The sequence below is a fragment of the Monodon monoceros genome, unplaced genomic scaffold, assembly GCF_005190385.1.
Source record: "Monodon monoceros isolate NGI ecotype Baffin Bay Population unplaced genomic scaffold, NGI_Narwhal_1 Super_Scaffold_5, whole genome shotgun sequence".
Classification (NCBI taxonomy): Eukaryota; Metazoa; Chordata; class Mammalia; order Artiodactyla; family Monodontidae; genus Monodon; species Monodon monoceros.
The window spans coordinates 5769916-5788581 of NW_021703782.1; the positions used below are offsets into that span (position 1 = coordinate 5769916).

Below are 18666 nucleotides of genomic sequence, written 5' to 3' on the forward strand. Positions count from 1 at the left end.
AGCGATATTATGATGCTTTACATTAGTATAAGAACTTTACAATAATATATTAACATCTCTCCTCCCATTCTTTATGCTATTATTGTTATATATTTTTTATGTATATGCTATAAACCCCAAGTATATTATTTCATTTAAACAGTCATTTAAACTTCAGGGATTTAAATAACAAGAAAAAATATTACACGTTTATCCATGCAGTTTCTATTTCTAGTGCTTTTCGTTCCTTTGTGTAAATTCATATTTCCATTTGATATCATTTTCCCTATACCTGAAGGATATCCTTTAATATTCTTATCATGTAGGTTGGCTGGTGATGAATTCTTTCAGCTTTTGTATGTCTGAAAATGTCTTTATTTCACCTTTGTTTTTGAACAAAGGTTATAGTATAACAGGTTATAGTATGATAGGTTGGCAGTTTTTTTCTTTCAGCGCCTTAAGGATATATCTGTTTTTGTTTTTGTTTTTGTTTTTTTTGCGGTACATGGGCCTCTCACTGTTGTGGCCTCTCCCGTTGCGGAGCACAGGCTCCGGACGCACAGGCTCAGCGGCCATGGCTCACGGGCCCAGCCGCTCCGCGGCATGTGGGGTCTTCCCGGACCGGGGCACTAACCCGTGTCCCCTGCATTGGCAGGTGGACTCTCAACCACTGCGCCACCAGGGAAGCCCGATATATCTGTTTTATTGTTGCCTTTTAATTCTAACATGTATCAGTTCTGGGTTGGTCTCGATTGATTGATTATTCTAATTATGAGTTGTTTTCCTGCTTCTTTGTATGCCTGGTAATCTTTGATTGGATGTCAGAAATTTATAATTTTGCCTTATTGGATGCTGGGTATTTTTATATTCTTATAAGTATTCTTGTGCTTTGTTTTGGGATGCAACTAAGTTAGTCGGAAGCAGTTTGATCCTTGCAAGTCTTGCTTTGATGATTTGTTAGGTGGTTCCAGATCTGTTCTCAGTCTAGGGCTAATTATTCCTCACTACTGAGGCCATTCTTTCTCTGTGAGTATTCCTGGCCTTTTGAGTACCAGGCACTCTGTTCTCTAATCCTTTCAGATAGTCCTCCTCCCCTCCCTGCTTCCATAGTTCCCTCATTTGCATACACTAATCAATTTTCTGCCAAATACTTGGGTGGGACTCTCTGCAGACTCCGGGGTTCTGTCTCTGTGTATCTCTCCTCTCTCAGGCACTCTGTTCTGTGGTCTCCAGCTGCCTTGGTCTCCCTGACTCTCAGCCCCATTTCTACAACTCAGGGAGTTGGCTGGACTCTATCTGGGTTCCCTCAAGGCAGTAGACTGGGGGAAATTGCAGGGCTGACGTCACTTGCTTCCCATCTCCCAAGAATCAGTGTTCTTCCTTGCTTGAAATCCAGTGTTTTGACAAAGGTTTTTTCATATATTTTGGCTGTTTTTTGTTGTTGTTTCAAGGAAGTGGGCAGATCTGGTTTCTGTTACTGCATCTTGGGCAGAAGTAAAGCTTTCTATATCACTCTCACTATTTGTAGCTATTTTGGGAGGAATATGAAGGACAGATACCCAAATCTTACAGATTCTGAAAATGAGCTGTGTGGTACTCTGTTGATTTTAACACAAGCCGAATTCTCAGAAGTATGTTTCTCCCTCCTTCTACTCTCCCTTCCCCAAATTGAAATATAGTTCCTCTGATGTGCATCTCTTAGATAGGGTAAGTGGCTATTTGTCCCAGAATTCAACAAATAATACCCAGTATGGTTGCACAGGAGCCATTCATTTAGGCTGCCCTTCCTACTTCTACAATGGTACTTGTAAACTTTGTCCTCGATGAAACAGGCTGCTGAAATGTAGCCCAGAGTCGCTCTCTAATCTTCAGGCCCAGATCTTCTTGTACTTCCTCTGCACAGACCAGCATCAACCCAGCAAGGATTTTCAGGAGAAGAGTAGCCATTGCTGGGAAGGTGGGGAAGTGAGCGAATAGTGCTAATGTGCAGGTCACTGATCAAGCTATTCAGCAATCACATGAGAGAGAGGAGAACAGGAGCAAGCTGCTTTTACTTAGTTTCACTTAACAAATGTTTTTTAGTGTTTCATTTATGCCAGGCACTGTCCAGAGTGCCAGGAATACCAAAGGAATTAAGGAAAATATCAATAACTAAACCCATCCTCTTCCGACAACTCCACTTTCTTTGAGTCAAAGCTAAAGTCATTGCAGTGACCTCCGTATGCAATCTGGCTCCCCATCACCTCTCTGAAATCATCTACTCTTCACCTTGTTTGTTCTGTTCCAGCTGTTCCTCAAAAATGCCATATGCATTCTTGCCTCAGGGCCTTTGCACTGGTTATTTCCTCTGCTTGGAAAGCTCTTCCTCCAAATATCTGCATATCTAACTACCTCACCTTCTTCAAGCCTTTGCTCCTCAATAACACCTACCCCACTGTCCTATTCAAAATTCTGTCTCCACTTACCTGCACCCCTATGTTCACTGCAGCACTGTTCACAACAGCCAAGACATGGGAGCACCCTAAGTGTCCATCAACAGAGGAATGGATAAAGAAGGTGTGGCACAGATATACAATGGAATATTACTCAGCCATAAAAAGAATGAAATAAAGCCATTTGCAGCAACATGGATAGACCTAGGGATTATCATACTAAGTGAGGTAAGTCAGAGAAATCCAAATATCATAGGATATCACCTATATGTGGAATCTAAAAAAATGATACAAATGAACTTATTTACAAAACAGAAACAGACTTACAGACACAGAAAGCAAACTTATGATTTTCAAAGGGGAAAGGTCGGGGGGAGGGACAAATTAGGAGTTTGGAATTAACAGATATATACTACAATATATAAAATAGATAAAAAAACAGAGACTTACCATATAGCACAAGAAATTATATTCAATACCTTATAATAACCTATAATGGAAAAGACTCTGAAAAAGAATATATATGTGCTGTACACCAGAAACTAACACAACATTGTAAATTAACTATACTTCAATTTAAAAAATTTTTTAATTAAAAAAATAAAACTCTATCTCCTCTTTCAGATTCTCAGTCTGCCTTACTTGCTCTGGTTTTCCATGGCATTTATAAACCTCTAAATTATTATAAAATATTCTTATTGTGTCTCCCCAAACTTGAATGTAAGCTCCAGGAAGGCAGGATTTTGTCTGATATGTATCCAAGTACGCTAAACAGTACCTGGCACGTTAATGAAAGAATAAATAATATATCCTAATCTTTAGATGCTTATAGCCAGGGAAGGAGGAGTTTCTCAGATTGCTAAACTCAATATCTAGTTGCAGAGAACTATTTATGCCTGGAAGAGGTTACTGAGCTACCAAATCCTTAAATTTGCATGTCATCAGGTACTACTGTTTTAATTTAATTGTATTTAATTTTTTCTAAATAGTTTGACTTTAATATGTACTTCCCAATTTCTTTTGTTTGCTTGCTTTTTGTCAAAACTAGCATTTATTCTGGCCTACTAGCTCATACCTGACTTAAAAATATATGTTTCGGGCTTCCCTGGTGGCGCAGTGGTTGAGAGTCCGCCTGCCGATGCAGGGGTCACGGGTTCGTGCCCCAGTCTGGGAAGATCCCACATGCCGCGGAGCGGCTGGGCCTGTGAGCCATGGCCGCTGAGCCTGCACGTCCGGAGCCTGTGCTCCGCAACGGGAGAGGCCACAACAGTGAGAGGCCCGCGTACCGCAAAAAAAAAAATATGTGTGTGTGTGTGTGTGTGTGTGTGTGTGTGTATATGTTTCTGTGTATGTGTACCTTTATCAGAAGATTCAACAACAAACATCACCTGGCTTTTCTCTAACCCCCCTCACCAGATTCCTCTCTATCAGAAGGTGGGGTGTATGGGGAGGAGTTGGGAAGGGAGCTGTAAGCTCTTTTTAATCTTTTTGCCCTAATGCGATAGAATTTTTCTGTTATTTTAGGTCTTCGGCATATTTCTTATCTTTTAGAGCTTTGATCTTCAGAGTTTTTTTTACTATGTAATCATGTTCTTATTTTTGGTGATCTATCTTAATTTTGTCTATTCCTTGTGGCCTTTGGACAAAGTCATGCATTTAGACAATTTGACCTCGTATTACCATTCTTATATTTCCTGCATTGAAGTGTAGTTTGTTCTTAAGCTCACTTCATGACTATTAATGTCTTATGCTTTCTTTCCATCGGATGGTTCTAATGAGAGCTGTAATCCTAGTTGGATATTTTTTTTTAGAAAAATATCAATCATTTTTCTAAAAAAAAGTAATAGTTTAAACATGGAAAATAGAGAAAAGCACAGATAGAATAAAATTCAACTGGAGTGTCAACATGGAGAGGGCTGTTGTTAACATTTTGTGTGCTTCTTTTTGATGTGCATTGGGGAGGGTGTTAAGAAGGAGAAATTGAGATGGCCAGGGACAGTGGGAAACTCTAACATTTATGTTTGGGGGTGCTGGCGGGGGAGAGGTACGTCGGAAAAAGAAGTTGAAGTTGATTGAAGAATGAGGTGAGGGAAAGAATCCAGGATGACTCTTAGGTTTCTGACCTGAATGGTACTGACATTTACTGACATGAGCTGAGGATGAATTGCAAGGAGTCGATCTAGCGGGGGGGATCTTAGGGTAAACTTTTGGACAAGTTAATTTTTTTTCCTTTCAGTTTTATTGAGATATAATTGACAAATAGCACGGTAGAAGTTTAGGGTATATAGCATAATGATTTGATTTACATACATCATGAAGTTATTATCACAATAAGTTCAGTGTACATATATCATCTCACACAGGTACGAAATAAAATAAATATATATATTGCTGCATATATAGTTTACTTTTTTCCTTTTGGCCTTAACATTCTTGGCTGATTTGCGTTGATAATATGTATAAAGAAGATAACTAATGAGAACCTGCTGTATAGCACAGGGAACTCTACTCAGTACTCTGTGGTGACCTAAATGGGAAGGAAATCCAAAAAAGAATGGATATATGTATATGTATAGCTGATTCACTTTGCTGTACAGTAGAAACTAACACAACATTGTAAAGCAACTATACTCCAATACAAATTTAAACAAACAAAAAAGAATTTGGACAAATTAATCTGAGATGCCTATCAGACATGAAATGAAGATTCTGAGTAGGCAGTTGAATGTGAGTCTGGAAGTCAGGGCCAGAAGTATGAATTCGAGAGTCATCAGGATATTTATCGATAGTATTTATAGCTGTGGGACCGCAGGGTAGTGAGTGCAGGGTGGGAAGAGAAGAGGGGAGGGATGGAGACCAGGGCCAGCCCATGTACGGGGACTGGAGGAAGAGATGCCAGCACCGAGAAGGCAAGCAGGGTACCTTCCCCTCCTCCTGCATCTCTCAGGGGCCTGCTTCCAGGCTGGGCTCACAGGAAGCATTCAGAAAGCATTTGCTGAAGGAAGGAACAAGTAAATTGCTGGAGAAGTAAGTGGGTATGTTGCCACACCATGTGCTTTTCCTGGCTGTGTCCAGGCCAGAGCACAGAATGATGTCTGTTGTCCACCTCAGTCACGTACTGGGATGGAAAGTTCCACACCAGGCAAGAACTCCCTGGTAGTCTTTTTTTTTTTTTTTTTTAACACTTTCTAAATTACATGTTTGAACTGAACTGAAGTCTTCTCTTCTTCCTTTACTTCAGTGCACATAAATAGCTTTAACTATTACTTGGCAAGTGGGGAAATGCCTGAACCAGTATGTTACCATGATACATTGGTTTGTTTTTTCATTAAAAGACACCGACCTTCATCCTTGGCAGTCCATCAAGACCATATATTTTTCAAGTGCCAACAAGAGTGAAATGACTTTGACCAATCCGAAGCAAATTGCTCTATTTTTTTCCCCTCTTTCTGTTGAAGTAGATGCACTTAAAATTCCTCCTGAAGTACATCCAAATTACAACAGAAAACAAGGCTAAAAACTGAATATCTGAAGGAATAACTAGAGATCTTTAGATAGTTACCAATTGGTTTTTTTGGATTCAATTTTATGTAATTAACTAATGTTGTTAAGATACCATTCATATCCCAATAGTGGCATTATTTTTAAAAGACCACTGCAAAGGATACAGAACTATGAACAAGATGTTTCCAATTAAGCAACAAATCATTGTCACCATCATATGGGTAGGGCATTGCAAATTTTGGTTGTGTGAGGGTATTTGGCACCAGCAGGCTTTTGAATGGTTGGAGTTAAGTGGAGACTTAAAAAGAAAAAGTATCTCATTTAATGGCCAAAACACAGCTATGTCGTGAAAGCGTTGAGGCCTTTATGCTGCAGTGCTCATGCAGACAGCTGATGCCAGTTCTGGAAACTGGTATTAAGAGCAGTGGGATGAAACAGAGTTGATGAGTTAGAAAGGGCAGCCCATTTTCAGATTCCTTTCATTACAGCCAGAAGGAAGCAAAGGCTGCACAACAAATGAAAATTCTAGCTCAGAACTTGACATTTAAAATATCGAAGTTATAGTTGGAAGAGATTAAAACTGCTGTCCAGTCGTGGTGTTTTTCCATTCATCTTTCCATAGATGAAAATAACTATTATTTTTAAAATTCCCACTCTCTGTACCAGAAGAGTTTTGTATTAGAATGACTGAGGGCTGCAGTGAAACTTCTCACAGTGTAGGTTAAAGGAAAAGAAGTGGTAGTAGAAGGTGGATAAGCCTTCCAAACATCTTTAAAATAGACACGATCAGCCCCAGTACCCAAGAGACCTTCATCAGTGGTAAAACAAAGTCCGTGTCCTCCCTGAAGGTGGTCTGCCTTCAAGCACCTCAGAGAATGATATGAATATGCAGGCTTGCATCATTTTAACTATTTCCCTGGCCATGAGAAATCATCATCACTGGATAAAAGGACCAGCGTTTGGGAGAGCTTTACACAATCTATGTAACTAAGTCAAGGAATTTTAAAGAGGAATTTTTATAAGCCCCAAAGGGAAAAAGAGTTCCCTGTATTGCAGCAGTACAGACACTGTGTTGTGTTCCACGGTGGGGACACCAAGGATGAATTCCGTGAATTCCCTCTTTGTCTCACACATTTATACCAGTTACTTTTTAGGAATCAGGATTTTTAAAAATTTTTATTGGAGTATAGTTGCTTCACAATGTTGTATTAGCTTCTACTGCACAGCAAAATGAATCAGCCATACATATACATATATCCCCTCCCTTTTGGGTTTCCCTCCCATTTAGGACATTACAGTGCATTAAGTAGAGTTCCCTGTGCTATGCAGTATATTCCCATCAGTTGTCTATTTTATACATTGTATCAATAGTTATATATGTGTCAATCCCAGTCTCCCAACTCCTCCCACCCCACCCCTTTCCCCCTTGGTATCCATACATTTGTCCTCTACATCTGTGTCTATTTCTGCTTGGCAATTAAGGTCATCAATACCATTTTTCTAGAAGGAATCAGGATTTTTAAAAGCAGAAAACATTCACTTTTTTAGACATTGCCATTAAACTTTACATAAAGTAGGAATACAGAGATAAAAGCTACTGCATTGAAAAGGAACTTGTGTACTTCATCACCCTCGCATAGTCCTGAGAGGTGGAATGGTGGAGCCAGATTCAGGGCAGACGGGGGCTTTAACAAGGAGCAGCAGTGAGGGAGCTGCCTCCTTTTAAGTCCCCAATTAAATGCCTTTCCCGTTAAGGAATGTACATTTTCTATTCTCCTTTAATCTGATTCTTTTTCTCTAACCTGGGAAAGCATCATCTTTCTCAAAGTGCACACATCACCTCTTCAGAGACTCTCTCTGCCTCTCTGTCCTTCTCTTCTGACTCAAGACACAAATACACTTCTGCTCTAGTCTATAGCAGTAGTTTGCAGTAGAATCAATGACATAAAATGATTCTTAAGGAAAAAAAGTCCATACCCTTTTTCTTCTCCTTTCCTTTGGTCTTCTTGACAGAGGAATCTTCTGAAATGCTCCAACTCACTGGGTGAGTTTGGGCAAAAGGAGAAGAGAGGAGGTGCTGGAAGGAGGTTACAAACGGACCTTTGTCTGCCTTGTCGCCCACCCGCCAGTACCGGGGAGAGGAGGGGGGGCGGGAGACAGGGCTGCGAGACCTGCCCCCCAGAGGCTTCCAAACCAGGGGAGTGAACCAACAGCTTCTCTACCGAAGTTTGAAATAGCTTGTCTGGACAGGAACCTCAGGGAGGCAGACTGTTAGAGCAATAAAATGTAGGACCTGAGGGATTTAAAGAGAACACAGAGCTCTTCTTCCCTTAAGAGAAGTGTGTGTGTGTGTGTGTGTGTGTGTGTGTGACAGACAGAGAGATAAGGACAAAGAGCAGAGAGATAAGAACAGAGAAAGCAGAGGAGAGGGAGGGAGGTGGGAGGAAGAACGGCTACTGTGATTCAGGAAAGGCTGGCTTTGCACCTCCTCCCCTCTCACAGTTTCTTTGTGTTTTCACCAAGTTTTCCTCACCATCTAGATCTCTTATTTTGACATTTTGGTAGAAGGTCTATCCCATCTCACCAGCTCCTCACGCAAAGGGTCATTATCCGTCACTGGAAAGCAAAAAATAAAACGACCAAGAAAGAAATCTATTCTGTGCCTCAGAAATAAAGGCAAGAAAGGAATTTCACTGTTTTGAGCAAACTGAACTGGAGTTGTAGCATCTGTTAACTATCCTTTAGTTGTTGTTTTAATTCCATCTGGAGCAGAGTCCCAGGAGTTAGAAAGATGATAACAGAGCAAGATTATCTAGATGGAGAACAGGGGGTAATCCTGGTTGTATTAACGAGGGCATGGTGGTGAAGGAGAGGTGATAACGTCGGGGATTACAGTGGTTTCCTGCGGCTGGAATGGGGGCTGGGGGGGGTGTGGGAGGAGATAAAACGGGAAGAGAAAGGCAAGTTGATGAAGTACCTCACATGCTGTGCTAAAAACTGTGGATTTATCCTGAAGGTCGATGGAAAGATCATGAAAACCATCCTTTCTAGGATGAACCCACTGACTGCAGTGTCAAAGGAGGACGGTGTGGGAGGGAAGAGTCTAGAGGCAGGGAGGAGGGTAACCCAGAAGAGAAGATGGTCAGGAAGCAAAACTGAAAAGATGTGGTGACCAGTTGGATTTTCTTTTCTTTTCTTTTTGTCTGTGCCCCGCAGCACGTGGGATCCTCATTCCCCGACCAGGGATTGAACCTGTGCCCCCTGTATTGGAAGCGCAGAGTCTTAACCACTGGACCATCAGGGAAGTCTCTGCAGTTGGATCTTTATGTTTAGGGTACGGGTAGTTGAGAAAAGGGGAGATTCTGTTAACTTTCGAAGGTTTGGACATTTGGATGGATGATGCCGTTACTCATCTCGGAAAAAGAATAAAAAAGAAGAGTAGTTTCGGGTGGAGCAGGAGTGGAGAGAGGAGGGTGGTTAGTCTGTGAACGTGGAATTACTTGAAGGAGCCCTGGGTGTAACTGGGGATGTTTAGTAGGCGGTTGGCTAAATGGACTTGGAGCTCAGAAAAGAAATATGAGCTAGAAAATCAGAGTTTAATCCGCTAGTCAACTAACCATCAACTAAGTAAGTGATCGAGTTATTCAGCTAAATAATAGTTGAAGCCATGGCTGTCCCAGTTATAGAAGCTGAGCCTGTACTCTGGGTGCCAGGCAATTCACACGTCTGAACTCATTCACTCTTCCTTATGACCCCATGAAGCCGGTCTGCGTATTGGCCCCACTTTATAAGAGGGGACACGTCAGAGATGTCAGGGAACCTGCCCAGGATCACACACACGCAGCCTGCAGCCTGCAGGTTCTGAGTCTAGTGCCCACGCGCTTCCCCACGTGCCGGGAATGGACTCCGAGCGAGAAGAGAACTGGGCTGAGGTCAGAATCACAGGGGCCACTGGCGTTAAGGGATGAGCAGAGAATGGGAGTGGTAGAAGAATTCGGAGGGTTGGCATGGAAGTCAAAGGAAGGCGTTTCCAGAAGGGAGGTGAGTGGAAGGACCTGCTGACAGCTGTTCTAGGGAAGCCATGTGTACACACCCTGGGATGGAGGAGCACACAGCCAAGTGAAGACCTGCAAAACCAGACTCAGTCAGCAGCCTGAGAGAGCTCAAATCTCCGAGCTCCACTTCACTGAGGCTGGAGCAGGTGGCATGGGATCCAAGAAACAGGTGCGAGACGTGTGTGCAGTCGACTGCACATTCCCTTGGCATGTTTATAAATACGTTCCCTGTGATGCTTACTACAGAAAGCTTATGCCACAGAGATGGTTAATTTATTTGTACGACTTAAATGTGTAGAAATACGTGAGTATGAGGAAGAAAGTGGAAACTGTTCAGGCCTCAGTCCATCTGAAGAGCTGTCCATCTCGATTACCCAGTGCTGACCTAGCCCAGAAGTGCAGTGCCAACGCATACTGACTTTCCTCTTCCTCTTATTTCCCTGTTCATCTAACGCTTCTTTATTTCCCTGATTACATTGCTCATTTTGTTTCCTTGTATTTAATCCATAGTTGTTCAAAATAGTTGATTCCCTTTTATAGGTCAGCAATATCCAAATCCATACAGTAGGCCTGGCATTGTGTTTCTTGCAGGCCTGCTTCAGGGTGTTACTGTCCATTGCCTCCAGATCATGTTCCTAGTCACTCAGGAAAGATTTCCCCTCAAAACCACATTTGCATCTGGGCTTTCTAGTCCTTTGTTATGTCTCAAACATTTACTTATCACTGGCTGGACTCCCATCATTTCTAGGGAGAATTATTGAACACTGTTAAACTAGAAACATCTGTAACTCTTCAACCTGATGTCCATGGCACAGAGTTGCCCATTTGGGAAGCAGTTGAGTTGCAAACCAAGGCCTGCAATTAGAGAGGTTGCCCTTGAGACTTTTTTTCCCCTAATATTGCAATATTTTTTTATTTATTTGACTGTGCTGGGTCTTAGTTGCGGCATGCAGGATCTTTCAATTGCAGCATCTGGGATCTTTAGTTGCGGCATGTATGGAACTAGTTCCCTGACCAGGGATCGAGCCCAGGCCCCCTGCATTGGGAACGTAGAGTCTTAACCACTCGACCACCAGGGAAGTCCCGCCCTTGAGACTTTTAATTTGGGGCTCAAATTTTTAAAAATCTGAAACCAGTATTTGTTTTCTTGTATATGGAAACTTAAGGCATTTTGTTTTATTTTGTTTTTTCCTGATGGCCTGTTACTGAGACCTCTTGTTGAGCCCTGGTTTATGTTGCTCTGGAGACCATCTGTCTCTTTGAGACAAGCTCTGGAGCTTCCCAGAGTAAACTTCTCATGTGAGGTGGGTAAGCCCCCAAATTAATGACAGAGCCAATTCATGATATAGAACTTAAGCAGCTATGTTAAAAATATGGGCATTAAATTTGAAAAGCGAGCTGATTAGTGTTTCCTAAAAAACAAGCAAACAAATGATAGCAACAACAAAATCCTTCCAGTCAGAAGAAGTCTCAGGAGATGTCTTAGGTATAAATAATTGTACACATTGGACATCTTAAGCTTGTGAAAAAAATGAGAACACACATAAACTCTTCCCCTGATTTCCGCCTGAGAGCTCATGCATGTGCCCTGATTTAGAATCTGCTGCTTCTCTGTTCCCTAATTGACCCCTTTCTCCTGTTTCCTTCAGGCTTAAATCCTGGAGTTGCTGAGGGTAGGGTGTGGAGAGAAGCAGCAGCGGTTTCAACCTTCGCAGGCTCCTCCCAGGAGAGAAGGAGGACCTGTTTTATGTGAGTATCCTTAACAAAAGGAGTTTCAAAATAATGACGCTAATGGAAAACTAATTCACAGTATGTTTGTTGCAATAATAATGAGCTACAGACAAAATCGCCTTTTAGAATGTCTTTAAAATCTTCCATCCGTTAAAAAGAAGTTAACCTGTTTTATTAACTTATTTTTGAACTCAGTACAAGGATATTCTTTTTGATTAAAACTATTTAAAGTTTCCCTTAAGATTTCCTCTGAACCTGGGACATTTGTGCTGAGAATGGTTTTTGCAACTGGGTTGAAGAAGGTAACCTCTATTACCCAAACTTAGTTAGCTTTCTGCCTTTGCAGTGACACTTAGGAAAACTTACTCCACCAAGGAGCCTCCAGTGAAGCCCTTCAGGAGACAGCATTATTAATCACCAAGGGGCTGTCACCTACAATGTCAAGCAGGTGCTGCTGAAGCTGTAGGAAGGGACCTGCTTCCCAGAGGCCCTCGTACTGGAATTAGGATGCACTTGGGAACTGGCAGGATGCCAGACAGGCAGCCGTGGCTGTAACGGGGCTCATGGCGGGGATCATCTTGCTCAGAAACTTTTCATCAGAAGAGCAAACACATGGCCTCCTTTACCTGGACACGGACAGTAAGTCACACTGGGGGCCTGGGACTTGTTCACAGCATTGGCATGTAGAGGTCGTGAGCACCCTGACACACCTGATCTTTATTTTTTTGTTTTGTTTTTTGTTTTGAACATACTAACTTTTTATTCAGTTTGTTACACAATAATGATAGTAATCTAATAGTGAAATAGTTTGATACGATAGCAATCAACGTTTAAAGTATTTTATGTTTTAAAGTATGGCTCAAGGAACACCCATTGCTTAAATGCACTTAGACATAACAAGACAGTATTTTTCTATTGGCATCATTGACACCTATGAACAAAAGCCTAATAGATAGATAAAGGTTTAACCTTCCTTTTCTTTGGTGGCTGTTGAGAGACTTTAAAAGAACAGACAACTCATTTCAACAGGAATCTGCTACTGATACTAGCCTCTACATAATCCCTAGCTAAGACGTGGAATGCCAAAAACAAACTTTTGTTAGCTTGACCTCCTCCACCCCCTAACAATACAAGTTATCCCCAAACCCATGTTTTTATTTTAGATGTATTGATCTTCTAGTATAAGGCTTGGCCTTTTATTATTTTTATTTTTTAAAATATTTATTTATTTATTGGCTCTGTTGGGTCTTAGCTGTGGCACATGGGATCTTTTGTTGTGGCACGTGGGCTTCTCTCTAGTTGTGGCACATGGCTCCAGAGCACGTGGGCTCTGTAGTTGCGACACTTGGGTTCCCTAGTTGTGATGCACGGGCTCAGTAGTTGCAGCACGCGGGCTTAGTTGCCCCCCAGCATGTGGGATCTCAGTTCCCCGACCAGGGATCGAACCCGCGTCCTCTGTATTGGAAAGCGTATTCTTAACCACTGGACCACCAGGGAAGTCCCAAGACTTGGCCTTTTAAATACCAAATGCAATCAGTGGCCAACAACCTGACTCCTTCTGGAGAGTGAGAAGAAAGCAGAACGGAAAAATTTCTTTGAATTGTTTGGTGACTTTTAGCAAATTTAAAGAGGTCAGTAAATCCTGAGGCTTGGAGCTAAACCTACCGGTAAATAGTTAATTACATTTCTTAGACACTACAGTCTTTATCTTGTGATGAACCTGACCTTTAAATATCATAGAAATAAAGTCAGAAAAAATGGACCTCCAGAGAGAACTGAATCTAGGAGAACTGTCCAGTTTTAGGAGCCCATGGAATATTTAGAATAAATGTTAACATGAAAATAAATTTTGGCAGGAAAAGAGGCCAAGAAGGAAGGGAACTTGAAAATAAGGCCTTTGGTTTCCTGGCAGTCTAAAAGAGGCATTGGACTGACAGTAAATGGAATCATAGCCCAGATCACAACGATAATTTTGCGATTTGTTGGAAACAACCTACTTATCAAACCGAGAAAGATGGAAAGATTGATTAAGTGTGCCAGCGTGTGCTCTTTGTAGACCCCAAGTGACTGTCGAAGCTTCCTAGGTACAAGCCTCTGGTTGGTCGGTAATGATAACAATAACAGTATTGACAGTAGTAATAATAATGTCATTGCCAAGTGTGCCAAACATTTTAGAAATGTGGGCTTATCTGACCCAAGCAACATTCTATCATGAGGTAATTTTTCAGATAGGGGAACTGAGGCCCCAAAAGATTAGGCAGCTTGGCCAAGATCACCAAGCTGGTAAGTAGTGGTACTGAAACTGGAAAGAAGACAACAATAGGCTGTTAGCCCGTTGTCTCAGTGAGTAGTAGAAGGAGTGGAATGAGAGATGAGAGAGTCTAAAACAACAGTATGACTCAAAAAGGCTGCAGCCCACAACCTGAGTATAAACGAACCACACATCCCCTCTAGGACTCAGAGCCTTCCTTCTTGTACCCCCTTAGTCTGTGTTCTATTAACCTGGCTTGAGACCATTCTTCCTTGGATGCTTATAAACTTGACTCAGCTAAACAGTTTCCTACAAAGTCAGATATGGAAAATTGCCAAAATGTCCATCCTTTGGATAGAGTTTCTAAGTGGTTATAATTCTAGGAGTAAAATGATAGTGCCAGACACTCAGTAAACATTTGTTGAATGAATGAACGAGTTAATAAATGAATGAGTGAGAGGATAAGATACTTGGGTAGATGGTAGGTTGTTGGGAGTTATTCAGCATTCAGTAATAATTTATTGAGTGTCTACTGTGTACTGTGATTGATGTTTAGTGTCAGTGAGGACCAGCTCAGCAGCAAGCCACCACTGTTTTCTCAAAGTGCAGGCTACAAAACCGTACTATAAATCCTTAGTTTTCTCCCTTGTACAATAAAAGGCTTAACTGACGGTTTTTATGGTACCTTCCATTTCCCACTTCCTGTGAGCATATGATTCTCAATATATTTTTAAAAATAAACTAAAATTTCAGAATAGTTTTAGATTTATAGTTGCTAACAATACAGAAACTTCAGTATACCTATACCTATATCTCTATTATTTAACATCTTACATTCATGTGATATATTTGTTGCAATTAATGAATTGGCATTGATAAATTGTTATTAACTAAAGCCCATACCTTATTCATTTTTTCTTGTTTTTTTTTTCCTAATGTCCTTGCTCTGGACACCACATTACATTTACTGTCAAGTCTCCTTAGGGTCCTCTGGGCTGTGACCATTTCTTAGACTTGCCTTGTTTTTGATGACCTTGACAACTTTTGAGGAGTACTCATTAGGTGTTTTGTAGAACGTCCCTCAATTGAGATTTGTCTAGTATTTATCTTGTGATTAGACTTGGGTTGTGTGTTTTGGGGAAGAAGGCCACAGAGGTGAAGTTCCATCTTCATCACATTATATCATGGGCACTTACTGGGAACGGACTCGTAACAGTGGATGTTGACCTTGATCCTGGCTGTGGCAGTCTGTGTCAGGTTTCTCCACTGCAAAGTTGGTTGTCTTCTCCCCACCGCATGCCACATCCTTTGGAAGGAAGTCAGCCTGTACAGCCCACACCCGAGGAGTCAGGATATGCTCCACCTCCTTGAGTATCTGCGAACAGTTTTTGGAATTCTTCTGCACATGAGATGTGTCTATTCTCCCTCATTTATTCATATCAGTATGAACTCATGGATATTTTATTTTATACTTTGGATTATAATCCAATAGTACCTTCTTTTTTTTTTTTTTTTTTTTTTTTTTGGCTGGCTGTTTGGCTTGTGGGATCTTAGTTCCCCGACCAGGGATTGAACCCATGCCCTCGGCAGTGAAAGAGTGGAGTCGTAAGCACTGGACTGTCAGGGAATTCCCTCCAATAGTACTTTAAAAATGTTATTTTGTTACTCAAATTGTTACAGCCTTGGCTGTTGGGAGTCCTTTTAGTTTTCTCCTGTGTCCTTTTGATATAAACCGTCATCAGGTGTTAGTTTTTTTCCCCCAACATTTTCTTACTTTCTGACACTACAAGAAGCTCCAAGCTCATCTTGTATATTTCCTGTCCCAGTCCTAGAATCAGCCATGTCCTCAAGGAATGCTGGTTCCTCTTATTGGAGAATGGATTGGAAACGCAGACCCAGGCACTAGATGGACTCACTGCCTCTGGAGTGTCATAACTTCTGGGCCCTCTCTGCTGATGGAGCTGGGAAATATAGGTACATATAGTAATCTATGTGCACACATCTGTAGGTATTTCTCTATGTAACCATTGTATTTATATCAAGCTACACATGAGTTTATGTTGACGTCTGCAACTCTAATCTGTTTCTAGATGAACTGTTCTGACCTTCTCCCCTTGCTGATGGGTAACCTCCCTCTCCTGTCCCCACCATCTGCCATTCATTTAGTTGTTCTGTTCCAGCATTTGTGTACAGCAGTGTCAGAATTGTTAATCCGTATCCTGCAATAAATAATTTTATCAACTAGGACACGGTGCTTATGTGCAGTGTCTTTTGCCCTCAGTTTTATAGGCTCCATTTACAAAGTTGCTCAGGTCAGCACCTTTCCCTCTACCCCAGGCTCCAGTGAGGTTGTTTTGTGCGTTTGTAATACAGTTATATTGTCCTGTCACATTCTGCATTCCATCCTGTGATACCCCAACCTCTTAACTATACTTTTTTTTAACATGCATGCATTAAGGATCAGTCTTCGTGCTGTAAAGGTCTATGGGTTTTGACAAATCCATAGTGTTTGTCAAATAACTATCCACTATTACATTATGATACAGAATAGTCTCACTGCCCTAAAATATCTCCTGGACTTCACCTAATCTGTCCTCCCCCTGCCTGGAACTCTGGCAGTTATTGATCTTTTTACCATTTCTATAGTTTTACCTTTTTCAGACTATAATATAATTGGAAACATATAGAATGTAGCCTGTATAGACTGGCTTCTTTCACTTAGCAGTACGTGTTTGAGTCATTCACATGTTTTTAGAGTTCAATAGTTTATTTCTTTTTATCACTGAATAATTTTCCATGATACTGATATGCCACAGTTTGTTCATCCTTTTACCTGTTGAAGGACATCTTTGCTGCTTACAGTTTTTACAGTTATAAATAAAGGTGCTATAAAGGTTTATGTGCAGGTTTTATGTTGACATACGTTTTCGAATTTTTTGATCAATGTCTTTTTAACATTTTTCAGGTTGATTGTAATTGTTAATTTGTAATTATCTAGCTTTTATATGACTTCTCAAATCTAGCTATTTAAAAAATAATTTTCACATAATAAGTCTGTTTAGAATCAGGTACCATTTTTTATAAAAGTATAAACAATGAACCTGTAAGTGTTTTATGGAATAAGAGATCTCTAACTATAGGGCATTTTAGAAGTATTTACATTTAATATTCTTTGAAATATGAGCAGACATGTGGTCTGCCGAGGCCATTTCTTTTACACTGCAGGGAAATTTATAGGTGTTAAATTAGCTGCAAAGTTGTTCCTTTATTGCTCTGTCACTAATAAAACATGTTAAAAATTGTATATTTGTAAATCCAAATAGAAGCATTTGCAAGTTGAAATAATAAATACAACACAGTATTAGATAACTAAAACCAGCTCCCTTTGTGTATATACATATCAGATAGGACACAGGAAATGCCAAGAAACAGTAAGCTATGGAAATATTTTCCCTGGATATTTCATCTCTAAATACATGATATGTTTTTACATATAATCCTATTAAAACATCACTTACTGTTTCATAGGATGTGGGCATGCACTAGAGTGGGAGGCAAATATATCCACTAAAATTGGCCTAAAACATGATAACAATTCTACCAAAAGAAAGCCTTTCTGTAACACTGTCTTGTCCTTGGCAAGTTAGTCTTTGCTTTTATCACTAATATTCCAAACAGGGCTCCTTTGAGGATGAAGTAGCAAAAATTGTCCCCACATTGTTACCACCTTACAGAACTTTCACTGCATTTTCCCACAGAATCCGAGTGACTTGTGCTGATTGGACCAGCAAGGCTGAATGTAAAATATCCTGCATCAGGAAAGCTTCAGCAGTGTATGCTGGGCTTCCCTGGTGGCTCAGTGGTTAAGAACCCACCTGCCAATACAGGGGACACGGGTTTGAGCTCTGGTCCAGAAAGATCCCACATGCCGTGGAGCAACTAAGCCTGTGCGCCACAACTACTGAGCCTGCACTCTAGAGCCCGCGAGCCACAACTACTGAGCCCATGTGCCACAACTACTGAAGCCCGTGTGCCTAGAGCCTGTGCTCCGCTGCAAGAGAAGCCGCCGCAATGAGAAGCCCGTGCACCACAATGAAGAGTAACCCCCGTTCGCCGCAACTAGAGAAAAGCCCACGTGCAGCAACAAAGACCCAACGCAGCCAAAAACAGATTAATTTAAAAGAGAAACAGTGTATGCTATGTTTTATTTTGTGTCTTAAGTTACTCGATGTAAAATATTTCAGAAAATGGGGAAAGCCAAGTATCAGTGAGAATGAGGGACTTAAGACTATCATACTTGTTCAGTGTGTTTCTCTTCTCCATAGAAATTAGAGCCTTTTTAGTGTCAGAAAATTAATGAGTCCAAACTATGTTGGCAAATGCTGGGATTTTCTTCCCTGACCTAAAAGTTTCAGAGATTTCTCCACTAGGAGCCTGACTCGCTCAGAGGTGAGAACCGGCTTCCCAAGAAGCTCGGGGGGTTGGGGTGGTTAGGGCTTTAATTCAGTGGAAGAAATTCACGAGAGTATTCTTGGGAATTTGATTCTCTCTGAAGCAGAACATACTTTATGATCCATTTGATGGGGGCTTTTATAGATAGACTATGTCCCTTTAATATACAAAATTATAGCAGGGAAAAATCTTCTTCTACCTCTCTTTCACAAAAAAAATATGTTTGTTTCTTTTATTTTGTTTTTTAGCTGGAGAAGCAGCA

General features: G+C 41.0%; 1 protein-coding gene and 1 long non-coding RNA gene across 3 annotated transcripts in view; one reads left to right on the forward strand and one right to left on the reverse strand.

Moving 5' to 3' along the window:
* The window catches only part of SCRG1 (stimulator of chondrogenesis 1), a 28331-nt gene extending 13074 nt beyond the window's left edge, over window positions 1–15257 (reverse strand). Inside the window, exon 1 of one of the 2 annotated variants that reach the window (XM_029201398.1) lies at window positions 7893–9125. Coding sequence is in view for 1 of the 2 variants with exons in the window: in XM_029201397.1 (XP_029057230.1) it covers window positions 15149–15257 (109 nt within the window). In the remaining variant the exon portion in view is untranslated. Of the gene's footprint in view, window positions 1–7892; window positions 9126–15148 lie in introns of those variants that run through there. The other variant, XM_029201397.1, reaches the window with a different exon arrangement.
* The window catches only part of LOC114883589, a 37276-nt gene extending 19322 nt beyond the window's left edge, over window positions 1–17954 (forward strand). The window contains exons 5-9 of the long non-coding RNA XR_003790624.1: window positions 9132–10139; window positions 11620–11719; window positions 12048–12340; window positions 15779–15926; window positions 17711–17954. This is a non-coding gene — a long non-coding RNA (uncharacterized LOC114883589). The remainder of the gene's footprint in view (window positions 1–9131; window positions 10140–11619; window positions 11720–12047; window positions 12341–15778; window positions 15927–17710) is intronic.
* Window positions 17955–18666: the final 712 nt, after the last annotated feature.